The sequence below is a fragment of the Aquarana catesbeiana genome, linkage group LG04, assembly GCF_042186555.1.
Source record: "Aquarana catesbeiana isolate 2022-GZ linkage group LG04, ASM4218655v1, whole genome shotgun sequence".
Classification (NCBI taxonomy): domain Eukaryota; kingdom Metazoa; phylum Chordata; class Amphibia; order Anura; family Ranidae; genus Aquarana; species Aquarana catesbeiana.
In genome coordinates this window covers 373,006,550-373,033,273 of record NC_133327.1, presented here as the reverse complement: position 1 = coordinate 373,033,273, position 26,724 = coordinate 373,006,550, and the positions used below count along the sequence as shown (strand labels likewise).

At 41.6% G+C, this 26,724-nt stretch overlaps 1 protein-coding gene across 1 annotated transcript in view; it reads left to right on the top strand.

Annotated features, from left to right (window-relative positions):
• REV3L (REV3 like, DNA directed polymerase zeta catalytic subunit) overlaps positions 1–26,724 on the top strand; it is a 312,168-nt gene that overhangs the window by 155,631 nt on the left and 129,813 nt on the right. Inside the window, exons 3-9 of the mRNA XM_073627093.1 lie at positions 1,133–1,207; positions 7,230–7,390; positions 15,098–15,194; positions 17,313–17,407; positions 19,028–19,132; positions 24,295–24,379; positions 26,117–26,259. Of these exons, the coding sequence (XP_073483194.1) occupies positions 1,133–1,207; positions 7,230–7,390; positions 15,098–15,194; positions 17,313–17,407; positions 19,028–19,132; positions 24,295–24,379; positions 26,117–26,259 (761 nt within the window). The remainder of the gene's footprint in view (positions 1–1,132; positions 1,208–7,229; positions 7,391–15,097; positions 15,195–17,312; positions 17,408–19,027; positions 19,133–24,294; positions 24,380–26,116; positions 26,260–26,724) is intronic.

Genomic DNA, 26,724 nt, shown 5'->3' with positions numbered 1-26,724 from the left:
GTCACCACACATGGTGTGAACAAGCTTTAAGGGCTTGTTTACACTTGTCCTTGGGGGGCAGTAAAAATACGCAGCAAATCCACCTGTTTACCTCTCGCACTACGCACCTGCTGCGGCAGCAATTATACCCCTGGCACTACCACCTGCCGAATGCGAAATATTCAAGTGAATGGTGCTGTGCTCAAACCTTCCCACAACTGCAAGCAATGCCTATGGTTTTGGCACAGTAGTGCAGAGGTTAAAACGAGCAGTGAGCTGGAGACTTAACGCCTCCTCACCGTTTGTCAAACACCTCTAAAAAGCACTCTGAGCATGGATTGCTTTTCAGAGGAGAGCTAGTACCTATAGCTGGTGTAAATGTGCCCTAAGGCAGGCCATAGACAGAGTGAATTTCTATCCTGCAGCCATGGATTGCTAGAAAGAGAATCGCTCGATTCCCTCATCAACACACAGTGCTGATGGGGGAATCCCTCCCGCGAAGCCATTGTATTCTCCCAGCAGGGTAAGTCATCCCCACTGTGAGAGCATAGTGATTATTGCTAGCAGCTATAACAGCCGCTAGCAATAATCTCATGTAAAATCCGACATGCCGGTTGTTCCCAAGTTGATCGTTCAACTTGGGTACATTCCGCCTGCCCATACATGGTTCGACTCTCAGCCGGTTCCTGCTGAACTGGCTGAGATTCGATCCCTTGGTGGCTGGCTTAACTGTTACAGACCTGTAAATATTGCAGGGCAGTGACTGTTAAAGTGGAACTACACTCACTTCAAGCCCAGCGCTGCACCGCCCCCAGAACCCACTGCCAACTGCAGACATCTTTTGGGAGGCTTCCAGGTCTCGATCACTGGACACTGTCATTGGCTGGACCACGCATGCAAGGGAGTTCCATCAGATTCAGCATTGCTGAATTTGTGCAGTGATCTGCGCTTGCGCAGCTTACTGTACAGGGGCAGATAGGCAGGTAAGTAGCTTTAAAGCAGAGACAGGCATTATTTTTAATGCAGAACAGACATGCTTTGTCGGCACATTTTCGTTTGCCTCCCAAAGTTTCAATTGTAGGTTAAATGACACATGCCTGTCAGTACTTGTGCTGACCTCACTAACCATTTGTGTTTTTGTGATTTCTTACAGACCTTTTTATGGGTACAATGAAAAGGAAAGACAGTTCATGAAGATTTATCTTTACAATCCAGCCATGGTGAAACGGTAAACATTTGTCTAATTGTCTAGTTACTGTTTATTAATGTTATCTACAGAATATAATGTGATTAATATATTGTGATTTGAGATGAAAATAATATAAATAGAAAATGCAATTCATTCCCTTCTGACCCACTGAATAGGGAGGGACTATCGCCACCACCTCTCTATTTATGGTTTGATTTTGCTGCGGTGGTATTGAGTGCAGAAGACACGGATAACATGATCTAATCTGCCTAAAAAATGATTGTTTCCTATATTGGGTTAAGCTACATCTTTAGAGGAACATCCCCCACATAGCCTAACTTTTTAGTGCATGTGTAGCCCATAGTATTGTTTCTTTTCTAACCTGTGCTGGCATTAGAGGAGTGTTGACAATCCTGCACGTACTGCTCAATCAGTACATGCTTTACCCCTGGGATGACTTCCCAGTAGTAATGCCACAAACTACACTATGATTACAGGTGCATAATTATAGTACTTTTGTTTAAGAGACTCATGGGGACTAAATCACAATTCTTTTCCTGTAATTATTTCCCTTTTAGGTGCCAACATCCTTGTGTTTGTGAAAATAGAGTTTCTAGAGGGTTGTTTATTCAGAACATTTTTTAATTTAAAGAAGGAACACGTTTCATCAATAACTGTATAATAATGGATGTATGTGGTTTGCTTAACTGCTTCAATACAGGGCACTTTCACCCACTTCCTCTGGGTTTTTCTTTTTTTGCTAAAAAAACTAAAGACCAAAAATTTTGTTCGAAAATTTTGTAAATAAGTAATTTGTCTCCTTCACTGATGAGGCGGCACTGAGATGGCACTGATGAAGTGGCACTAATATGCAGCACTGTTAGTTGTCACTGATATGTGGAACTGATGAGAATATACAGATGGGCCTCACTGATTGGCATCACTGATGAACACTGATTGGCAGCCCTGATGAGCACTGACGACATATGACGCCGTCCCTGAACAAGAGAACCACCCCGCTGCCGTCAATTGTCTATACGGCAGGCGGGAGGTGGTTAACCACTTCAACCCCGGAAGATTTTACCCTCTTTCTGACCAGAGCACTTTTTACAATTTGGGACTGCATCACTTTAACTGACAATTGCGCGGTCATGCAATGCTGTACCCAAACGAAATTTGCGTCCTTTATTTCTTCACAAATAGAACTTTCTTTTGGTGGTATTTGATCACCTCTGCGGTTTTTATTTTTTGCGCTATAAACAAAAAACAATTTTTTTTTGCTATAATAAAGATCCCCAAAAATGTTTTTAAAAAACAAATTTCTTCATAAGTTTAGGCCAATATATATTCTTACACATAGAATAAAGTTGGCTCTTGCACAAGGCTCGGTGTTAGCCCACCAACCCAATAAGCACATAGGGGATGGTTAAGAAGAATTTTAAGAGATGACTGATAAAAAGTTTATATAGTCCGTATGAGAGCACCTTGAAGGTAGCCCAGTGAAAGATAAGAACCTTTCTAACAGCTAAGGATAAAACACACAGGCGCCACTCTAAGTGCAGTATAATAGTAAATTTAATGAGCAAAATGGATATAAGTACTCACAAGAGTAGGATAATAACAGGCATTTTAAGGCACAAATTGTAGAGCTTCCAAGAAGGGGGTGCATCCATGGAGCTGCTTGCTGGTGACTCAGAACGAGTTGTGCCAGTGGTCGCTGATGCTTCCTAGATCTGGAACACACAGAACTGAGGGATGACGTCACTTCCGGATAGATCAGGCCTGAAGGAGTGCATGCTCCATAAACGCGTCGCCTATTGGTTCTTTACTATCCAAAAGTGACGTCATCTCGGTCGCTCGGAAACTTTTGCCTAAAATTCCTGTTATCCTGCTCTTGTGAGTACTTATATCCGTTTTGTGCATTAAATTTACTGTTATACTGCACTTAGAGTGGCACCTGTGTGTTTTATCCTCAATATATATTCTTCTACATAATTTTGGTTAAAAAACGCAATAATCGTATATTGATTGGTTTGCGCAAAAGTTATAGCATCTACAAACTATAGGAAAGATTAATGGCATTTTTTAATTTTTTATTACTAGTAATGGCGGTGATCTGCGATTTTTAGCGGTATTGCGGAGGACAAATCGGACATTTTTGACACATTTTTGTGACCATTGACATTTACACAGCGACTGTAGCTATAAAAATGTACTGATTATTGTGTAAATGTCACTGGTAGGGAAGGGGTTAACACTAAGGGGCGATCAAGGGGTTAAATGTGTGTTCCCTAGGTGTGTTCTAACTGTATGGGGATAGGACTGACTGGGGGAGGAGGCATATCGTTCCTACTTAGTAGGAACAAACGATGTGTCTCCTCTCCCCTGACAGAACAGGGATTTGTGTGTTTAAACACACAATCCCTGTGCTGGCTCTCGTGCCCGCGATCACGCGAGGCAGGTGGCAATCGCGCCCGCCGGCCACACGCATCAGGTCCCCCGCTGTGCAGGGGGCGCTTAAAGGGTACAACGTACCCATACGGGGTTTCGCCCACCAGAGCCATTATGCCGACGTATATCGGCGTGAGCCGGTCGGCAAGCGGTTAAAGTGTTTTCACACTTTTGCACCCGAATTGGGATAACGCCTACTTTATTTGTTGCAGATTTTTTTTTAAATACAAAAGCAATGCATTTTTAGAATGCAAAAATTAGTAGTGCTGCCACTTAAATACCATAAACATAACAAGAAACGAAAAACACATAAATATATAACAGTGTATATATAATCCACAGTAGTGCTCTCAAATGTGTTCAAAAAAGACAAATGTCCTTAATAATGAAAAAATATACAGTATCTCACAAAAGTGAGTACACCCCTCACATTTTTGTAAATATTTTATTATATTTTTTCATGTGACAGCACTGAAGAAATTACACTTTGTTACAATGTAAAGTAGTGAGTGTACAGCTTGTATAACAGTGTAAACTAGCTGTCCCCTCAAAATAACTCAACACACAGCCATTAATGTCTAAACCGTTGGCAACAAAAGTGAGTACACCCCTAAGTGAAAATATCCAAATTGGGCCCAAAGTGTCAATATTTTGTGTGGCCACCATTATTTTCCAGCACTACCTTAACCCTCTTGGGCATGGAGTTCACCAGAGCTTCGCAGGTTGCCACTGGAGTCCTCTTCCACTCCTCCATGATGACATCACGGAGCTCGTGGATGTTAGAGACCTTGCGCTCCTCCATCTTCCATTTGAGGATGCCCCACAGATGCTCAATAGGTTTTAGGTCTGGAGACATGCTTGGCCGGTCCATCACCTTTACCCTCGGTTTCTTTAGCAAGGCACTGGTCATCTTGGAGGTATGTTTGGGGTCGTTCTCATGTTGGAATACTGCCCTGCGACCCAGTCTCTGAAGGGAGGAGATCATGCTCTGCTTCAGTATGTCACAGTACATGTTGGCATTCATGGTTCCCTCAATGAACTGTAGCTCCCCAGTGGCGGCAGTACTCATGCAGCCCCAGACCATAACACTTCCACCACCATGCTTGACTGTAGGCAAGACATACTTGTCTTTGTACTCCTCACCTGGTTGCTGCCACACAGGCTTGACACCATCTGAACAAAATAAGCTTATCTTGGTCTCAACAGACCACAGGACATGGTTCCAGTAATCCATGTCCTTAGTCTGCTTGTCTTCAGCAAATGGTTTGCGGGCTTTCTTGTGCATCATCTTTAGAAGAGGCTTCCTTCTGGGACGACAGCCATGCAGACCAATTTGATGCAGTGTGCGGCGTATGGTCTGGGCACTGACAGGCTGACCCCTTCAACCTCTGCAGCAGTGCTGGCAGCACTCATATGTTTATTTCCCAAAGACAACCCCTGGATATGATGCTGAGCACGTGCATTTAACTTCTTTGGTCGACCATGGCGAGGTCTGTTCTAAGTGGAACCTGTCCTGTTAAACCGCTGTATGGTCTTGACCACCGTGCTGCAGCTCAGTTTCAGGGTCTTGGCAATCTTCTTATAGCCTAGGTCATCTTTATGTAGAGCAACAATTCTTTTTTTCAGATCCTTAGAGAGTTCTTTGCCATGAGGTACCATGTTGAACTTCCAGTGACTAGTACGAGAGAGTGAGAACGCTAACACGCCTGCTCCCCATTCACACTGAGACCTTGTAACACTAACGAGTCACATGACACCGGGGAGGGAAAATGGCTAATTGGGCCCTATGTGGACATTTTCACTTAGGGGTGTACTCACTTTTGTTGGCAGTGGTTTAGACATTAATGGCTGTGTGTTGAGTTATTTTGAAGAGACAAATTTATACTGTTATACAAGCTGTACACTCACTACTTTACATTGTAGCAAAGTGTCATGTCTTCAGTGTTGTCACATGAAAAGATATAATAAAATATTTACAAAAATTTGAGGGGTGTACTCACTTTTGTGAGATACTGTATATATAAAAATATACGGTGAAAAAAAAAAGCCTATGTCATAGGCTCTTTACCGTGGTCAGAGATGTGGTGTGTCCGAGCGGCACACCGCACCATCGTTCACCGCGTTGCACACCCCCCAGTGGTGTGCACGAGCTGCATGTTGTGAATGATGTCCAGTCACAACAATGAAACCACCGCTCAGCCATCATTTGGCTATAGGCCGGGCGGGATTTGGTTAAGAGTTGAACAGCACCCAGTCTCCTTGCAGACCTGGCAGGCCTTTCACCCTCTGCCCGGCTTTTTTTAAGGTAGGATTGTGACGGCTGGGGAGAACTGTACTTGCAAGTGGGACTGTTACTTAATGGGGGTTGTGATAGCAAAGAGATCTGTGAAGGGGACTAAGGACTGTGATGTTAAGTTGGGGGGGGGGCGGTGCTGTGATGTAAAAGGGGGCAGAAGATGTATTATGGTAAAATACAGTAAGTTGTGTGCATTGCAGTGCCATTCCTTAGAAATGCCATCTCAACACACTGTTACATTAGGAGTCAATGTGCCTGCTCTGCCCACCAGCACACGTTGGGCATAACGTGTTAGCTGCGTTTAAAAAGGAAAAAAATGCATGTCTGATATGAAGTGCATTAAAGTGGTTCTAGACACATTCCCTACATTAAGGTAAAGAAAACTTCCAATACTAGTTTCCCCCCACCACCTCCCTAACACTTACCTGACTTTTCCATCGACCCAGTGCTGTGCTAGTTCCAGGTTTATCCCCTCTTCTTACTCTCACAGACTTTAAGAGCAGTGGGAGCCATTGGCTCCTGCTGCTGTCAGTCAAATCCTATGAAGAGGGAGCAGGGTTGAGTGGCCAAAATGTGCTGTGTGTGCCTAGGGGCGCACACAGCCAGGCTCAGGGACATGCTTGCACGTGTGCCAGCAAAGCAAGCTTGCTATGGGGACACACACAAAAGGTGAGGAGCAGACAGCACCAATGGAGGACCCCACCCAGAAGAGCAGGTGAGTATCTTTTTTATGTTAGTTTAAAGAAAAAAAAAAAGATTTACAATAATTTTAAGATGTGTTGTCAGTCCAGTCAGAATGTGCTTTATCATATTTCCACCTCAGTGATTCGGTTTTTCATATATTTTTTTTTTCCCTGACATATTGGTGTTATAGCTTTTTCACTTGGATGTTATAAGTAAATACAGCTGGATAACACAAAAACAGTTTGTCTTCATTTCAGGCTTCAAAGCAACAAAATGTGGATATTTGAAAGGGGGGTGATTCTTTTCTATACCCACTGTATGCCTTAACCCTGGCAATACATTATTGTTTATTAAAAATAAACCCTGTTCTTGGAGAAGGAACCAAGATTATTCCATGTCCATGTGTCATTGCTTTTATGGGGGCTCCAAAGCATTGAAACAAAATTCCAGCACAAGTGTAAATTATTTCTAGAGATGTCCTGCATGTTGGGGAACAGTAAAAATGTAACTGGGGCCCTAATTTCACAACAGAATCTCCAATTACTGTGGTGTAGTACATGCGAAAGCTAAATTCTTTTCACATTTAAACATTATGTAATCCTAGTGTGCATCTTGTTTCTTCTTAACCAGAGTGAGTGAACTGCTGCAAGGTGGAGCTGTAATGAATAAATGTTACCAGCCCCATGAGGCCCATGTCCCCTACCTTCTACAGCTCTTCATAGACTATAATTTATATGGGATGAACCTGATAAATCTCGCTGCTGTAAAGTTCAGACGGGCACGGAGAAAAGGTAACGTTTTTGAGCAGGATGCTTTTGTCTTTTTATTTTTTTTATAGTTTCTGTTTAATTGTTGGCATGGCTAAATGAAAATGTTACTAATCCCACAACAGTAAAATCAATCTGTATATGCAGTAAAGTATGCTCATTATACTCGCTGTGAACCTAAAGGGTTAATCTTCTGCAATGTGTAAAAAGGCTGCTTGATCCCGATCCTTTCCTCCCACTGTCCCCAATATATTTCCTGATAATACAGAGTATGGGGACAGGCTGCACTTGCTCAGTTTGGTGTGTATTGCTAGAGAATTATTATTATTATTATTTTTTTTTCTTGGGAGGGTGCGGAAGATCAGCACAGGGCTAATCAACACTGTCCAGACAGAGGGTCAGGGGTCCTGCATCCTGATAGGACAGTCAGTGCAGAATGAAAACTCCTCCTACAAGCTTTAACCAGACACTAATAGAAGTCATAAGACTGCTATATTTTGCCGATGAGAAAAGGTATTTAGCCATTTATATTTACTGAAATTATTGCATTCCTATGCTCTGTCTACTGTGGGAGACCAGATATAGTGAATGCAGGGTCCTGGGTTTAGTAACACTTTCATTATTTAATCTGGGTGCTTTTTCAGACTGTGTTATTACTTAACCACTTAACGACCGGAAGGATTTGCCCCCTTAATGACCAGGCCATTTTTTGCTATACGGCACATGGACATGTTTTGGACATGATATGGATATGTGTTTTATAGGATGTCTTTTTATCTGAGCTACAGGTTTTTTGATCTGCATCATTGAGATCACGGACACTGACCAAATAAAATACGAAGGCTGAGAGATTAGTGACTCCTAATATATGGCTTTTATGTTTTCTTCCACATGGGATTTGTGTAAACCTAAAGAATTTAATCCATTTCCAAAATCTCTAAAATTTAAAGACAATTTCTTCTTTCAAGGTCCTTATATTTTACTTTAGCTAGAAGAATTTGCCTCCCTAGCGTTCTGTAAAAGACTACATCATTGATGCTGTGTGAATGCAGGCAAGTCATGATCTATTAATAAGAGGTCATGTAGCAGCTGCTCCACCTCCAGGCTGCTGCCTGTCAGTTAGTGCATCTGGAATTGATTTAGCGTTCATTCTGGTCAAACAGTACTGAGTCATGCTAAGCTTGCTCTGAATTCTTGTTTCCATGGAGCTGTTTGTGAAACTTTCAGTCAACTGCTCCAAAGGACACAATCCAGAAGTATTTTTCCCATAGCGCCTGTGTTACTGCGCTGCTTTGGGACTGATATAGCGGAGGACATATAAGAGGTTCCAGAAAAGTGTACATCTACATTTTATCAATGTAATTCTACATACTTTGCATTAATACATTAGAATGTAAAACATGTTTTGCCCCTGCGCACTCTCCTTTGTGCAGTGATCCCTATATTACTAGAATATTAGGTACTATGTAATAGAATTATAATTTACAGTTTTGAGTGGTGTGAATTGTGATGGCATAGCTCATGTGCAGGTCCCTTTCTGAACCCGGACATAGGCAGGAAGCAGCTGAGATTTAAACCATGTATGGGCATTCTGAATGTACCAAGTTGATCGATCAACTTGAGTATAACCAGCCTGCTGGAATTTACATGTGATTATCGCTAGCGGCTGTGATGGCCACTAGCACTAATCACTGTGTTCTGGCAAGGACGGCTTCCACCATCCCTTCGCTAGGAGAACACAATGGCTTGGCCATTCCACTGTCAACACTGTCTGTGCTCAATAGGGAGGAAAGTACAGCGCTGCGCTGAAATAAAAAAAATTCCAAATAGCAGCTAACACACCTATAGACTCAGGTTTAGGGTTCAAAACAAAAATAAAAGTGTAGCGCTATAAATATTAATCAAAAGGTCATACGTGCATACAAACAATGAATAAAACCTTATCACACCTTGTATGACCAAAGGTATGGGGTGCATAATAGAATGACACTGTGTAATTCAAAACAACAGTTAAAATGAAATATAAATATTAATTGCCAATTATAAAAAATAAATTTATATCTGGAAAACCGTAAAGGTTCGGCAGATCAACCACTCAAGTCCATATGAAAAAAAAGTCCAAAATATAAATTGGTAATAAATTGTGAAAGAAAAAAACCACCACCAAAAGTCTATGGGGGTTGTACGTTGGAAATGATGGAAATATAACTCCCAAGTTCACACGTAGATGAAATTCATCAAATCTGGCAGGTAAGTAGACAATGAAGGAACCACAGGTGGACAGAGGGTCTAGATAGGTGTCAGGGCCATCACCGGAACATCAAGAGGCTTACCGGAACTTAATGACTTGAAAAGACCTACGTCTTATAAGTCAAAAAGGCTTGTTGACCAACCGGTCTGGACAATCTAACTCGTCAAGTATCCTCAGCGTGCAATTCTTTTGCTTCCGAGCATGCATGGTCTTAGTCTTCAGATTTTTTAAAAATATTTTTTGGACGAATACTGTACTAATTAAACAAAAATCGTATGCTCTGCTATCGTATGAGAAAATTTCTCATGTTTGTCCTGTCCCTTTGAATAATTTTGCATGAACTCTCGTGATCGGTTGTTGAAAGCTGTGTACTAATAAAATTATCGGAGTATTGCTCCAAAAGCTGAATTTTTCATCCGATTTTCTGATCGTATGTACTAGGCATTAGATTCCTCCATCCATACTATACAGCATGAATGGATCTCCTGCTGCCACTATTGTATTTTGACAGCTGGCCCTGCTGGCTATCAATATACCCAAACAGCAGCTGCATCTGAGTGGATGCAGCTGCTGTTCAGCTGACATTTTTCACCCAGCTCAATCAGTTTTATCTATCGAAGGATTTTGAGCAGGAGGGGGGCCTAGAGGACCACCCACTAAGTGAAATTTGCACATTATATGGCCATTTTTAGTCCATCACTGGAATAGAAATGTAATTACATTTTCTTGGTCACCACCTTTTTCCTGAATGTGAGAGCCCTGAAATCCAGGCAAATTTCTAAATACTGTGGGTAAATTTCAAAACTAACAGTTCACATATTTGTATTCCAACTGTCACACATCAGACAGGAGAATCGCTCTACTACTTCCTGCTTCTCTCAAGGACTTGTTTACATTTGCTGTCAGGGGGCAGTAAGACAAGGTGTGGTTTTACCAACCCTCCCATAGCTACCCACCTTTAAAATAACTTTTGCCTCTGAGCGGAACGGTTCGGGTTGGTTCTGTACGGTACGCTATTTTGAGTGTTTCCATTATGAAAGCAGCCCATACAACCGAACCATACCACACCATTCATGGTCCTGCTTCAGATGTGGGGCCATAGAAAATGGTAAGGTTAGGGCGGAGCTACGATACATTCCACTGATTGGCGGACGTGTGACGCCATGCTAGGCATTTTTTGTAAACCCACGTATGGCCCCTGGCGGTCCGACTTGCAGTGGAAACGCTCACCTGAATAGGCCAGACCATTCTAACCCTTTCAAACTGTACCAACCCTAACCGTTCCGCTCAGTGGAAACGAGGCATTTGGAGTTGTACACATACTGCAGCAAAAAAATTATACCCCCTGTTGCATTTGGTAGGCAGTATGCAACCCATTCAAGTGAATAGGGCAGCTCTGCAACTATTAGCCAAACACTAGGCTTGTGGTTACAGCATGGTATACCCATTTAAAAAAACTCTGTGCGACTGTCAAACATAAAAGACAAGAGACAAACATTTAGGAAGCAGCAGTATTGCCTCCCAAATGTCTGTCAGCCTGTCGCTTTTCAAAGAAAAGCAAGTGAAAAGGAGCCCTTAGGCCTGGTTCACACCTCTGCCAGGGCTGTCTTTAAGGCAGGGCAAAAGGGGCAGCTGCCGTGGGCCCTGTCATTGTTGTGGGGCCCAAAGCAGCTGCCTCATACTTGCCAACTATCCCAGTTTAAATTCCCGTGTCCCTTGAAGTTTTAGTCCTGTGCTGTGTCTCGATATCTAAGTGTGAAGTGCTGGTACTAATGCTGCCCAGCTCTGCCCTATTGTGTACAGATGACTCCCCTGCAGTCCCTGTGTTTACATGTAAATAACCGTCATTCATATGTAAATAAGCAGCGGCATTACTAAGAAAATAGCTGCGGCCGGCAGCATTAATAGGTAAATAAAGGCGGAATTTATTTGTATATCATGCTCCCCTGCAGTGAGGAGATGATGTGCTGTAACCTCTAGCAACCAATCAGTGAGCAGTATTACTGTACAGTAATCTCCAGCAACCAATTAACAAGCAGAAATCATATGCTGTAACCTCTAGCAACTAAACAGTGAGCCCTAATGTGTGCTGTAACCTCTAGCAACCTGTCAGTAAGCAGTAATGATATGCTGTAAACGCTGGCAAGCACTCACAATTGCTGCCTGACCTGATACAGTAAACTGATTTTAAGTCTAGCCGCTATTTATTGTATGTCTCAGAGCAGGTGGAGAGTGAAATTGCATGGGGGGGGGGGGGGGCAAAAAAAGAAAATTTTTGCCCAGGGTCCACTCAATATTAAAGACAGCCCTGACCTCTGCAGTTTGCTTTTGATCTGTTTCTGCAGTGCTTTTTGCCGTGCGCTTTTGCACACTTTTTGTTTTTTTTCTGTGTTTTGCATTAAAAATGCACTACGTGCACTTTTCTGTGAAGTCTATTGAACCAAAAACACACTGTTTTGCGTTTAAAAAAAAAAAAAAAGTTCCTGACCCTTTCCAAAAACGTAGCGGCTGAAAAAAGCATAGAGGTGTCCCATAGGAAACCATGTTAATTAGACTGTAGTGCATTTCTGCAAAATGCACCAAACATCGCATAGGTATGAACCAGGCCTTACTGCTTACACCTCTTTGCTGCTTTAGTAAGAGGTGATGATGCTAATACATTGTCTAGTGAACAGTCTGGAAGCAACATTAAAATATTTTTGCTTGCATAAAGTTTTGTCATAAAGGCTAACTCCACCATTTGGAACAAGGTACATGTTAACCCATTTGCACAATGTTAAATATGGGTGTAAAATCTCTGCCCTTTTTGATGTAGTGCATACTGAGGTTACTACTAGTCTGGGCTCTCTTAAAATCCCCAACTTGTCAAAACCTTTTCAGTATATAGCTATTTCCCCCTCCCAAGTTTATTGCTAAGCAATACCCTATTGGGGAGACATTTGTCAAAAAATGGACCCCCCTGGTGGTAGAGCACCCATTTCTTGCCTTAACAGTACCCTGACCGTCCCTTTTGAGAATATTCAGGTTTTTAAAGATTCGGTCGATGCATAACTGGAAATCCTTTCCAAGTTCCTCTTTTCTTTGGCAGGTCCTGCTCTGCAACCTGCTATTGCTGTCATGGCCATTTGCCAGACATTGGGGGTCTGGACTAAGGATATTTCTGAGTTTCTTTATCACAATCTTATTGTATCATTCGGTTTTGAAACCGTTACATCTCATGCCTGTTAACCTACACTACTGTGTTGATTGGCTTGTGGATATGGTTCGTCTCATATCCAGAATGAGTCTTTTTACTGTAGACTATACAAAACTCTTTAGCTGAAATGTTGATATGCTGAACAGCAGTGCAAAAAACGCTCACTGTATATACTGTTTTGCGGGAGAACGCCTCTCTGGTGCTTCCCGGGCATCTTTATTAAAGAGTTCCTTCAGGCACCAGCAAGTAGCCCCCAGATTTACCATGTTGGCTGTGTTGCCCACCCCTAGTTGGGCTCTTTTGGGAGTTCCCAGTGTCTCAGAATTCCTTCTGACCCTGTGTCCCTTAATGAATGATTAAGAACAGGATCTTTGACCTACTTTATTTTCTTGCAGTTCATGAAGGAATACAGGTCCCATCACTCCTACTTCCACATGATGGGGGTGGCAAGAGTTATACTGCCTGTTCAAATTTTTAAATTTTTTTTGCTGCCAATTTTTCTGGATGCTGCAGTGATTTTTTTAAGTAATTAAAATTAGGAGTTGATCACTCTATTTGCTACCACAATTTGATGCCCATTTTGCCTACCATGGCAGCTTACATACAATAAAATTGTGAACCTAAGATCCCTTTCCCACGGGCGTTTTTCAGGCACTTTTGGGCTAAAAATAGCGCCTGAAAAACGCCTCCCCAACAGTCCCAGTGTGAAAGCCCGAGTGCTTTCACACTGGGATGTTGCGCTGGCAGGACATTAAAAAAAAAAAAAACAATATAAATTTTAAAACTGCGCTAAAAAAAGGTAAATGTCCAAAAAGTTTATATATGGGCATCAAACAAAGGCACTACGGATCTCCCAAACACCATAATGTATGAAAAACATATGAAAAAGTGTGATGAGGTGCCCGTGGTTGTAAATTGCGCTTACCAAACAGCAAGCAGTATAAGCGGATGGCTTAAAACCCAGCCCGGGCCTTTTAAGTGTAGAAAATACTTCAGCTCTCTCCAGGCTCAGATCACTGTTCCCTCAGTGCATATATACCAGAAGGAGAGAAAGACAAAAAAAACTGGTCATAGTGTAGTATGTCTAAATATCACATGTGGACACTTAGTTGCAACAAACACCCTGATGCGCACGTAAGACAAAGGTGATAACCCAACCACCGTGGCTGTAGAATGTGCTTACCAACTTGCAAGCTATTACACGCAGATGGCTCAAAACCCAACTTGGAATCATAAAGCATGGTACCAAGAAGTAAGGATATTCGCCCACTGTAGCCAGGGGATCCGTCTCCTCAGTGTGTAACCCAAAAAGGAAATAGACTGGCCATAGTGTAATACATCCAAAAACCACTTTAATAAATAAAGTATTGCACTTACAATTTAAAAGGTAATTTCGCGTAGTTGCATATAAAAAACGCCGGCCGGCATAACAAACATCAAACGGAGCCCGTCCTCCTCCTCTGGTCATGTGGTAGCGTCACTACGTGCGTACCCAGACGCGTTTCATCATCAATCAGACGTTCTCAATGGGGAAAAAAAAAAGTCCTGCAAGTAGCATCTTTGGGGAGGTGAAAGAGCAGTTTATACACCGCTCCTCCACTGCTCCTGCCCATTGAAATAAATGAGCACCTGTTCAAAGTGCTTCAGCAGTGGCGCTACACGGGCACATTTAACCCTTTATTCGGCCGCTAGCAGGTGTTAAAAGCGGCCGAATAGCGCCACTAAAACTACGGTAAAGTGCCGCTAAAACTTACAGCGTTTTACTGTCAACGCCCGCCCTAATGTGAAAGCAGCCTTATAATTGGTCTTTTAGTTTTAAGTAGATTCCAAAGTGTTTTCCATTGCATTTTACTCAGTTATGTGTGTTTCTAAGTAAGATCTTGGTACTTCACATCATGAATCGTTCTCGTGACATTGCAGTATTCACTTCAGCTCATTTGCAAATTATTCCTCTGCATTGAGCTAAAGAAATAGTTTAAGGGTAATTAGAAATTGATTTTGTCTTGATTAGCCAGATTTGCAGATTGATATGTTTAAATGTCTGTTTTATCTGCCTTTTACTACTTCCAGGTTTGATTGTGCACACCTGTTTGATATTTTTCTATTTTAGTTTGCCTTTTATAGTGTCATGTGTTCTTTGTATAGTGGTATTTTGCTGTAGATTGTAGTGAATGCATACAATTTAATTCAGTATTTTTTTATTTTCTTTTTGCAATGAGCTGAACAAGACGCATCATATTTGATATCACAGCTATTGCCTTTTTTTTTTTTTTTTTTGGTTTAGGGGAAGGGTCACAAGTCTTGAAAGTTCATGAAGATCCCACTCAAGGAAGCTCCTTTATGGCCACATTTGCTCAGTGGGAAGCAGATGACATACCCAGGTTTGCAAATCTTTATTACTGCAAATGTGACATTTAACTACGGTTTTGTAAAAGCAGTGTGTGCAAATTATAATGAACACAAGTTAATTTTGTTAAAATGGTTTTATCTTAAAAGAGAGGTAGGAACTTCCAAAAAAAAAAAAACAAAAAAAAAAAGTTTATACTCATCTAGGTGGATGCAGCATCTGTCCCCTGCCGGCTCTACAGTGAGAACTGAGAGATTAACCACTTCAGCCCCCGAAGGATTTGCCCCCTTAATGACCATGCCATTTTTTGCGATATGTCACTGCGTCGCTTGCACTGACAGTTGCGTGGTTGTGCGACGCTGTACCCAAACAAAATTGACGTCCTTTTTTTCCACACAAATAGGGCTTTCTTTTGGTGGTATTTGATCACCTCTGCAGTTTTTTTATTTTTTGCGCTATAAACAGAGCGACAATTTTGGGGGAAATTTTTTTTTCTTTTTGCTATAATACATATCCAAGAAAAAAATGTTTTTCATCATTTTAGGCCGATTATATATTCTTCTACAAATTTTTGGTAAAAAAAATCGCAATAGGCCTATATTAATTGGTTGCACAAAACTTATCACATCTACGAACTATGAGATAGATTTAGGGACTTTTTTTTATTCTTTATTGTTTTTACTAGTAATGGCAGCAATCTGCGATTTTTTTTTTCTTTTTGCAGGACTGCGATATTGCGGCGGACAAATCTGACCCCAAATGACACTTTTTGGGGACCAGTGACATTATTAGATTGATCAGTGCTATAAAAATGCAGTGATCAATGTAAAAATGACACTGGCAGGGAAGGGGTTAACTGTGTAATCTAGGTGTGTTCTAACTGTAGGGGGGATGGGCTGGCAGGGACATAACAGAGATCACTTTTCCCGATGACTGGGAACGGTATAGCATGTCATGATCCCTGTCAGAACGGGGATCTGCTTGTTTACACTGGCAGATCCCCGTTCTGCCTCTGTACTAAGCTCTGCTCCACCGGCACTCACTGGAGCACCGGGCTGGGGAGGGGCTGGCTCAGGCTCTCAGATTGCTGAGGGCCTGGTCAAGATCTTTTCCATCAGTGGACTTTAGCCCACTGTTGGCTGAAAAACGGGTCCCAGGGGTGCAGAACAAACTGCACCCCTGTGAACTACAGGAGAAGTATAGCTAAAATAGCTTTGGCTATACTTCTCCTTTTAAACAATATATTTTTCTCACCTCCGTCTCATAGCCAAAGCAAATTGTATGTTTTGAGGTTACTTTACTTTCCCTAGTACTCTGGAGCGTACCATCTTCTGGGCTGTACCTTGGTACAACCCTCATCCTAAGTACTATATGACTCCACCAATGCCTCTAACTTACAGTCCTACCTAGAGCTGACCGGTTTCTTCTTGTATATCATAGTTACCAGTGAATGTAACCTCCATAACTTTTGCTCTTTTACTATAAAAAAAACATCTAAGGACTTTTAACCTGAAATAGATGACATTTTTGTTCTTGAATTTAAATATACCTTTAAAGCCATACCTATAATGATACCGGGATTCTGATGGTTTTAAGATGACCTAGCCATATGGTTATGGCTCCCAGATGTTGTATTCAAAAGGATTATCACACCTCAGAAAGACAGTAGTATATTGAGAGAAAATTGAGGAATTATGTGATATTCAAAGAAATGTATTTAAAATGAACACTTTTGTAACGTGGATCCAGTTTTATATGGTTTTATAAGGTTAGCCTTATATTATTTTACATTGGAAAAAATAGAAGAGTAATTCTGCATGACCATGACATTTCTAGGTCGCTCCATTGTGGAGAACTAATGTAAAGCTCTTTTCTCTGTCGATGCATTTTGTTTGTATTGCAGTTTTGCATACCAGTAACCAAAGCATATGACCACAATTCTCTTGGGAGGGTTGAAAAATATATAAAAGCAGAAAAGTTTGCCTTGTTTTATGTAAAGTAATAGCTTCTGCTTTGTTAGTGTCCTTGGGAATTGTTAACTGATCAAGAACAGTTGAAAATAATGGTTTGGAAATAAAATTGTGTGAAAATAAATCAAAACAACATCCCTGACCCTGATGGACTTGTGTAAATCACTGTACATCTTTTACAGCTCTTTACTACTGGAGGGAGTAGAACCACAGAGCACATGTGAGTTAGAAGTTGATGCTGTAGCTGCTGATATACTGAATCGTCAGGAAATTGAGGGTATGTGTTCCATCTAATTTATGAATAAATCTGTAATTTTAGTCTTTGGTTAGAAATGTTTCTACAGTTTGGACTGTTATTAACCCCTTCACGCCAACGTAATACTAATATGCTGCCCTCGGCTTGAAGGGGTTGTACCGGGGTGATGCATGCAGCTGCGCGCATCACCCCGGTACTGTTTTTTAGAGCAGACAGTCAACCCAAGCAGCGCCGCCTTCCGTCCCACTAGGAGGCCTGAGCAGCCATAGAACTGAACACGACCAGGATTTGGCTTCGATCAGGTCTCGGTCCTAGTAACCGGGGAGCGATTACATCACTTCCAGTTTACTGAAGACTTAAAGGTGCCAAATTTAAAAAAAACTACTGCATTCAAAACTGCCAAACTTGGCGTTTTGAATATTTTTAAGTGCAAAGTAATTTCAATTCCTTTTTTTTTTTCTACAAACCTTTTGTTATGAATATATCTTTCTATTCCAGGGGCTCCCAAACTGTGGCCGCAGGCTGGATGTGGCTCTTTGCTTGCCTTTATCCAGCTGGTGGGCCACTATTCCTTCCACTGACACCAAAGACAAGGCACTATTTCTCCCACTGACCTCAACAATGGGGTACTATTCCTCCCACTTACACCAGAGATGGGGAACTAATTCTCACCAATTATGGGGCACTATTCCTCCCACTGACAAAAATTTAATTTATTCACTCCCACTGACCACCAAGCCTATGGCATTGTTTTCTCCCACTGATGTCAGGGCATTTTCTACTCCCACTGCCCACAGTCCAGCCTCCCTAAAGTTTGAAGGGCAGTAAACTGGCCCATGGTTTAAAAAGTTTGAAGAACTCTCTTCTATTGCTACATTTTGTGAAATGGTGAGGTTATTAGCATTCATCACCCATGTATATTCAGCAGCTTGTTTTAGCCCCCGTCAGACCTGTGTGACTTCAGGTGTGACATGCAATTTACAAATCGCCTGAAGTTGCAGATCTAATGTGTTTCTATGGCAGTGTCTTAATAGGCATGATTTCAAGTAGTGCGATTTGAGAAGTAGTTAATGCATTACTTATTCATGAATTCAGTGCAATTTCACTGTCATAGACTATATGATGATTCTCTGTCTGATCTTTAAGTACAGTTTCACATTGACTTTATATAAGTTTTTTAGGCCAAATTGACCCAAACAACTTCCATTATTAAATGTTGTAGCCGTCGGGTGTGCTGTACTAGCAGTAGCATCATCTACATACAATAAGCAGTGACTTCCTGCCTGCTGCTAAATTGAGTCGGCCTAAATACTTCTACACCATTTGGAAAAGCCTTGTGTTTTTATCAATGAATTACAGGGCTTCCTCTAATGGGCTAAAGTGGAGAGGTGGGTGGATAATGTCAGGAGCTCCACCTCGGCCAATCGGAGGAAGCCTTAAACCATCAAAATGTGGAAGAATAATGCTCTCTTCTAGATTAACTTTCATTTTAATCCATAGAAGTGAAGACATGACTTTCCCCATAACATAATAATGGAACTAGGGTATATTAATTTACATATTCTATAAAGGGGTTAGCCTGTGCATTGCTGTTAAAACATGGTGCTTAACAAATGTTTTGGATTGTGTTTTTACCTTTAGCTCAGATAGGGAAAAATCCTGGTCTGCAAGCAATATGGGAAGATGAGAAACAGCGTCGTAGAGAGAAGAAACAATCTTCGCAAATTGGTGCACCGGAATCACAAGGTAATCTTTGCTATTAGCGGTATAAATATTGTTCTTTGTTTTTTATTATGCAGCCATTAAAGCGAACGATTTATGTATTTTCACTCAAATAGAAAAATAGAAACTTTAGGAGCTTCACTTAAATGTTTTATCTTCTGGTAGGTCCCAACAGAGGGCCAACCAGTTAGTTAAATTAAAGTGATTCTATCATGAGAAGAATATGGGTGTTGCCATTGTTAGCCTCTCCTTTTAAGACTGTTGGTTCCTTTTCTGTCATGTTAAAGCTTTTGCTTGAGTTCTTTTTGAGTCTCTAACCTGGAACTAATGACAAAGCCAGGCAACTAGTCTTTTTAAAAGAAGGGAGCTATGGCAGCCCCCATAGTTATCCCATGTCATTTTACCTTTAAATGGAACCTTTCCTGAAAGATGCCTTTTGCTGATGTAAAGTGATACTAAAGTCTTGTCTTTTTTTTTTTTTTTCTTTAAAAATAACAAACATGTTATACTTGCCTGCCCTGTGCAGTGGTTTTGCACAGAGCAGCCCGGGTCCTCCTCTTCTGGGGTCCTCCTCTTCTCGAGTCATCCTCTTCTGTGCTCCTGGCCCCTCCCACCTGTCGAGTGCCCCCACAGCAAGCAGCTTGCTATGGGGGCACCCGAACCGAGCTGCAGCTCCATGTGTCCATTCAGAGACAGCGGGTTGAACGAAAAACACTGATAGATGAATTAAATTTCTCCCTATTTAACAATGATCAGCCCTGCATAACCCCTTCGCCCCTTGGCTATTATTTTTCTTCCTTTTTTTTTTTTTTTTTTAACCACTTCAGCCCGGGAAGGATTTACCGCCTTAATGACCAGGCCATTGGTGCGATACGGCACTGCGTCGCTTTGACTGACAATTGCGCGGACGTGCAACACTGTACCCAAACAAAACTGATGTCCTTTTTTCCCCACAAATAAAGCTTTCTTTTGGTGGTATTTGATGACCTCGCGGTTTTTATTTTTTACACTATAAACAAAAAAAGAGCGACAATTTTGTAAAAAAAAAAAAAAAAAAAAAATTTTTTTTACTTTCTGCTATAAAACATTTCCAAAAAAAATAAATGTAAGAAAACTTGTTTATTCATCAATTTAGGCCAATTTGTATTCTACATATTTTTGGTAAAAAAAAAATCCCATTAAGCTTATGTTGGTTTGCGCAAAAGTTACCGCATCTACAAAATAGAGGATAGATTTATGGCATTTTTATTATTTTTTTTACTAGTAATCAGTGGTTTTTAGCGGGACAGCGACATTGCGGCGGACAGATAGGACACCTAACTGACATGTTTAACACTTTTTTGGGAACCAGTGTCATTATTACAGTAATCGGTGCTAAAAATATGCACCGTTATATTGTAATAATGAAACTGGCAGGGAAGGGGTTAACATCAGGGCCGATCAAGGGGTTAAATGTGTTCCCTCACTGTGTGTGCTAACTGTATGGGGGACTGTGTCACTGGGGAAATGCACAGATTAGTCTCCCTGCTTAGCAGAAAGACAGGATCTGTGTGATCTTCCCTGTCAGAACGGAGATCTGCCTTGTTTACACAGGCAGATCCCCGTTCTGTCACCGCGGGGAACGATCACGGGTGGCCGGTGGACATTGAGTCCACCAGACCTGCTGATTGGCTCCCCCCACTGGCCAATGGGAGCGCGCATGCCGCCGGATGTACGAGCCCGACGTACACCTACGGCGGTTTCGCAGCCGAGCCAACCTGTCGCAGTATAACTGCGGCGGCTGGTCGGCAAGTGGTTAATACCAATACTTTTTTTTCTACTTAGTCGTTTTTTTTTTTTTTTTTAGTATTTCATCACACTGGCCAAATCAGTTTTTGCTCCACAGGGGGATCCGTCCGCTAATTCCCTGCTGGGCAGAGCGGGCAGATGACAGATCCATGCCCGCTCTGCTTGTGCAGAGCAGACCCACACCCAGCACTGTCTACTCTATAGGCAGCCAGATGTCTGTTTACACCTGCCTGCCCTCTGATCCAATCTGGCCAGACTGGGGGAAAAGGATCTCTTCCAATTTTTTATTTTTATTTTTTTCGGATTGGACCCGGAGGCAGCCGGTTGTAAACGGACACAAGGCCATCCCAGGGACCTCTCTTCTTGCCCTCATCAAATTCATTTTTTATTCCTGACTATTATATTTTGCTTCTCTCATATCATAGGCATTTTGCATTATCCACAGTGGCTTGATTCGTGGCTTGTGGTGACATTAAGATGTATCTTTATGCCTAATGACCTGACCTATCTGCTGTGGAAACTGCTAACCAGTCGTAAGAGTGGTATACTTGCTTGTGTATGTTGTGTATGGCACATTCATACTGACATTGGATAAAACTGGGCCAGTCTAACTATGTAAAGATATCCATACATAAATGGCAGCTTTAAAGGATAAGTTCACATTTGAACATGTTACATGCTACGCCCGTTTTTGGTGTAGAACATGTAGCATGTGAGCGTCCTCGTAGTGCATTGATCTTCCTGCTCTCAAGTAACTGTTTGCCCTCACCAGAGGTACGGCAAACAGCTATTCTGAGAGTTTCCAGGAGCCAGACATTGCACCCACTTCCTGCTCATCGGAGGTGCAGTGCTCTAAAGGCTCCTTAGAAAAAAAAATATATAAATTCACTTTTTTTTTTTATTTAAATGCAAAAAAGAAAAAAGTGCATTATTATTTTTTTTTTTTTAAAGGTGAACTTATCCTTTAAGTTTCACAAGTGAGTACATCTTTTAGACTTTTTACTCTGCAATCAAGACTTTCCAGTTTTCGTTTCAGACTATAAAATTACAGAGCATGGTAAAGGAAAAGAAGCTAAATATATAAAATAACTGTGTATGCTTGCCAGTATTTGTGTTAATCTTCTATATAGATATGGTGGGTATAGAAGCATTTCGCAATACGAGCTATTTCTTTATTATTTTTAATCCTGACTCGATTTGAGTGCGTTGTCTCGCAAAACAAGCAGGATTCAAGCCTCTGGGGTGTGCAGTACTGCATGTGGCCAGAGGTGCGGGGCACCGCTGACGCTCGGAGATGCTCTGAGACGCTCGGAAACACTCCGTTCTCGAGTGTTTCCCCTCCCCCCCTCCCCACACACACACACCCCTGGCCACATGCGGTACTACATACACTAGCGGTGACATTTTCCATTGACTCCTGTGGGGAAATTCGCTTTGATATACGAGTGCTTTGGATTACAAGCATGCTTCTGGAACGGATTATGCTCGTAATCCAAGGTACTACTGTACCCCCCTTTAAATAATCCAGTTTTGTTGCTTTTCAGCCTGAAATTAAGACACAGCTTTTGTTTTATCCAGCTGTATTTACTAGTGCAACTTATAACATCCAAGTGAAAGATATAACACGAAAATGTCAGGAAAAAAAAAAAAATTCCAAAGCAGAATCACTGAGTTGGAAAAAAAATCACCCCTTGTGTCAGTATTTTGTTGAACCACCTTTTGCTTTAATTACAACCTTTTAGATATTGCAAGGTCTAGATGTGCAAAGTTAGTAGAGACATATCCCAACAGACTAAAGGCTGTAATTTAAAGCAAAAGATGGTTTAACAAAATACTGACATAAGGGGGTGATCCTGTTTCCAACTCAGTGATTTTGTGTTAGATTTTTTTTCTGACATGTTGGCATTCTATCGTTCACTTACAGTTAGGTCCATATATATTTGCACAATTTTCATACTTTTGGCTCTGTATGCCACCAGAATAAAATTGAAACAAAACAATCCAAATTAATTTGAAGTGCAGACTTTCAGCTTTAATTCAAGGGGTTGAACATAAATATCAAGTACAAATTTTAGGAACTGCAACCATTTTTATACACAGTCACCCTATTTTCAGGGGCTCAAATGTAATTGGACAATTTAATATAATCATAAATAAAATGTTAATTTTAATATTCTGTTAAGAATTTTTACTGGCAATGACTGCCTGAAGTCTGGAACCCATGGACATTACCAAAGCCTGTGTGTTCTCCTTTCTGATGCTTTGCCAGGCTCTAACTGCAGCTGTCTTCAGTTGTTCTTTGTTTGTGGGTCTTTCTGCCTTTTAGTTTTGCCTTCAGCAAGTGAAATGCATGCTCAATTGGGTTGTGATCGGGGGATTAACTCGGCCATTGGAAAATATTCCACTTCTTTTCCTTCAAAAGCTCCTGGGTTGCTTTTGCAGTGTGTTTTGGATCATTGTCCATCTGTGCTGTGAAGTGCTGTCCAATCAATTTTGCTGCATTTTGCTCTCGTGAAGTCTTCTCTTGACTGTAGACTTTGACAATGATACACCCACCTCCTGGAGAGTGCCCTTCACTTGTCTGGATGTTGTGAATGAGTTTTTCTTTACCATAGAGAGAATCCTGCGATCATCATTAACCATTGTTGTCTTCTGTGGATGTCCAGGCCTTTTTATGTTGCTGAGCTCACCAGTGCGTTCTTCTTTCCTCCGAATGTACCAAACTGTTGATTTGGCCACTCCTAAAGTTGCTGCTATCTCTCTGATGGATTTGTTTTGTTTTTGAAGCCTTGCATGGACAGCTCCTTTGAACGCATGATGTAGGTTCACAGCAATAGATTCCAAATGCAAATACCACACTTAGAAATCAACTCCAGACCTTTAACCTGCTTAATTGATGAAGAAATAACGACTGCGTAGCCCACACCTGGCCATGAAACCGCTTTTGATTCAATTGTCCAGTTACTTTTGGTCCGTTGAAAAAGGGCGGGTGGCTATTCTTAAGAGCTGTAATTCCTAAACCCTTCCTCTGATTTGGATGTAAATACCCTCAAATTAAACCTGACTGTGCACTTTCAGCCCATATCTGTTATATAACTGTAGCTTGAATATGTTTTGGTAAATACCTGAAAAAAAAACTAATTGTGCCTGTGTCCAAATATATATGGACCTAACTGTATGTTGATGTTATAGGTTGCACTAGTAAATACAGCTGGATAAAACAAAAACAGCCTCTGTCTTCATTTCAGGCTTTTTCAAAGCAACAAAATGTGATGATTTTAAGGGGGGGGGGGGGGGGATTTTTTTCCTATATCCACTGTATATTCACCAACATGTAGATGTGTCTGTGCAGAGGTTTTATTGGCGCTGAGTAATTTTGATATGCTTTTTGTCTAAAGATCGTGGGTTTTTGGCTATGACAGAAAGTGAAAGAATTTTTCAGAAGAGACTAAAAGAAATCCTTAAACAAAATGACTTCTCTGTGTAAGTATGACCTCCACAGGCAAGGCGGTGGAACAAAATCCTTTCAAGTTTTGGAGGACCTTGTTCTCTTGTGTTCAATCACCATTTCATAATCAATACATTTTTTTCTGGTGTGTTGTCTGAAGTGACATTCTAGCAGCTACCTTAACCAAGCTGCTAGTTTTGGTCATCATCTGACCTGTTTTTACCTTCCGATATTGTTCCAGCAATATTTTGGAACTTAGGCCAGTTACATTTCTAGTAGCCATTTTTGGACAGAGGAGCAGAGTCTGTTTGAAGTCCCCCTACATGGTGCATTTTAGGTCTCTTTAGGCTGCATTTGCATTGATGAGAATGACAGTGGCACGAATGTGCACATTTTGTGTGCGCCCAGCAGCGATCACTGCAGGTAGTCGCTGGGTGAAAGCCATAGATAGCTGCGGCCACTGCTGACCTGTCATTGGTCTGCCTGTCAGAGGCTGCAGCTAGCTGCTCACAGGTGGCAGAAACAGCTGCAAGAATCAGCAGATTCCTGCTGCTGTCATTTGCACCAGCGCTAGTTGCCTGTGCAGATGGAACCTTAGCGCAGCAATGGGAACTTTCTATTGTTTATAAATCATTTTGTTATTGGGGTCAAGTTTTTGCAGCTACTGTGAGGGACTGTATGTTCTGGTTCGTTAGTGTTCATTAAAGGAAAGACTACCGTCCAATGGTTTATTTTAAGTTACCAATGTTTGAGTTAAGTTCAACTGCTAAAGGTTAATTTTAAGGGTTAAGTGTTAGTATTCAAAATAAATTAGGCTCAAGGGATAAGTTCACTTAAAAAAAAAAAAAAGCTATAAATGCACATTTTTTGCAGGTTTCAAACATCTGCATTTATTTTCTGTTGCAGGAGCCAGTAAGGCATTTTATCAGCGACCAGCAGATTGCTGATGCCATGCGAGTCTCCTGCAGATCTGTCTGTGTATCTTCATACAAAGAAGCTGATACATTCTGACAGGGAGAATCCATGAACTCACAGTGCCGTGGTAGTTTACTGAAAACTACAAGCCAACAGCCGCAAAGGATGTCAGGACATTTAGTTCATTCAAACACAACTTCTCCCCATACTGCTGCCACAGGGAGAACGATCTGCGGGCGCAGCTGCAGCAGTGGGAACAGGTTACATGTTCCACCCTAAAAATGGGTGGAACCTGTATCCTATTCCCAAAGGTAAACTTATTCTTTAACTTAGTGCCAATTCAACTTTTCATGTGTTAACTATAAATGGTTTGTTAACGAGCCTTGATGTGCAAAATCATGCACCTGCACAATGTTTGTCCACCCAGCACACCATAAGCTTAGAGCAGTTACAGCTGTGCGTTGTGTTGCACTATAGCGCAGGTGTGTTCTTTCTTGCTGTATGTGTGTCGGGGTGTTATTCAGAATGAACCCAGCCCATATATACAGCACAATACCATAAAACTTAAGTGTGAATCCAGTCTTCAAGTAATGTAAAGGGTTTGTGGTTGGTTAAAGTTTATGGAGATGGTTGCACACATTTTAATCTACACTTATTTTCTGCAACATAAGCCCCATGATGAAAATCGCTGAATATTGTACTACCAATTTCAGTGTCTGTTTCTAGATCCTATAGATAGATGGATATAGTGATACAGTGTGTGTTTATATAATGTGTTCCACATTAGCAGTGTATTTTGCATAATATACATGATTCTATTTTATGTTTTTAAGATTACTGTATGTCTTGTTAAACAGGTCCCTCTCTAACTCTATGAACTACAGCAGCCTGCCTGATGAGTTCTCTGTGGAACTGACATTACATTCACAGTTGGAGGCAGCAGAGACCATTTCTTGTACTCCAGCTAATATGGTAGAGGTGCACAGGGACCAGCGGGAAAGTAAGTTCACTTCTCACAAGTCTTTCCTGTAACTTTACATCTTTTGGTATTATTGGTGGTTGTTTAAAGCAGAGTTCCACCCAGAAATGGAACTTCTACTGTTGGGATTCACCCCCCCTCCGGTGTCACATTTGGCACCTTTCAGGGGGGAGCAGATACCTGTCAAATCCAGGTAATTGCTCCCACTTCCGGCGAAAGTGCGCCACACACAATGTGTGGCGAACTACGCTATGTCCGGCCCCGCCTCCATCCCCCCCCCCGCTGTCTTCTGGGAGTCACACAGGTCCCAGAAGACAGCTGGGGCCATTCAGAACGTGCAGCGCGGCTCGCGCATGCGCAATAGGGAACCAGACGCCAGAAGTCTTTACCGCCTGGTTCCCTTACCAAGAATGGCGGTGGCAGCACCCATGAGTCGATCCAAAGATTGGTTTCAGGTGCTGACATCGCGGGCTCCCTGGACAGGTA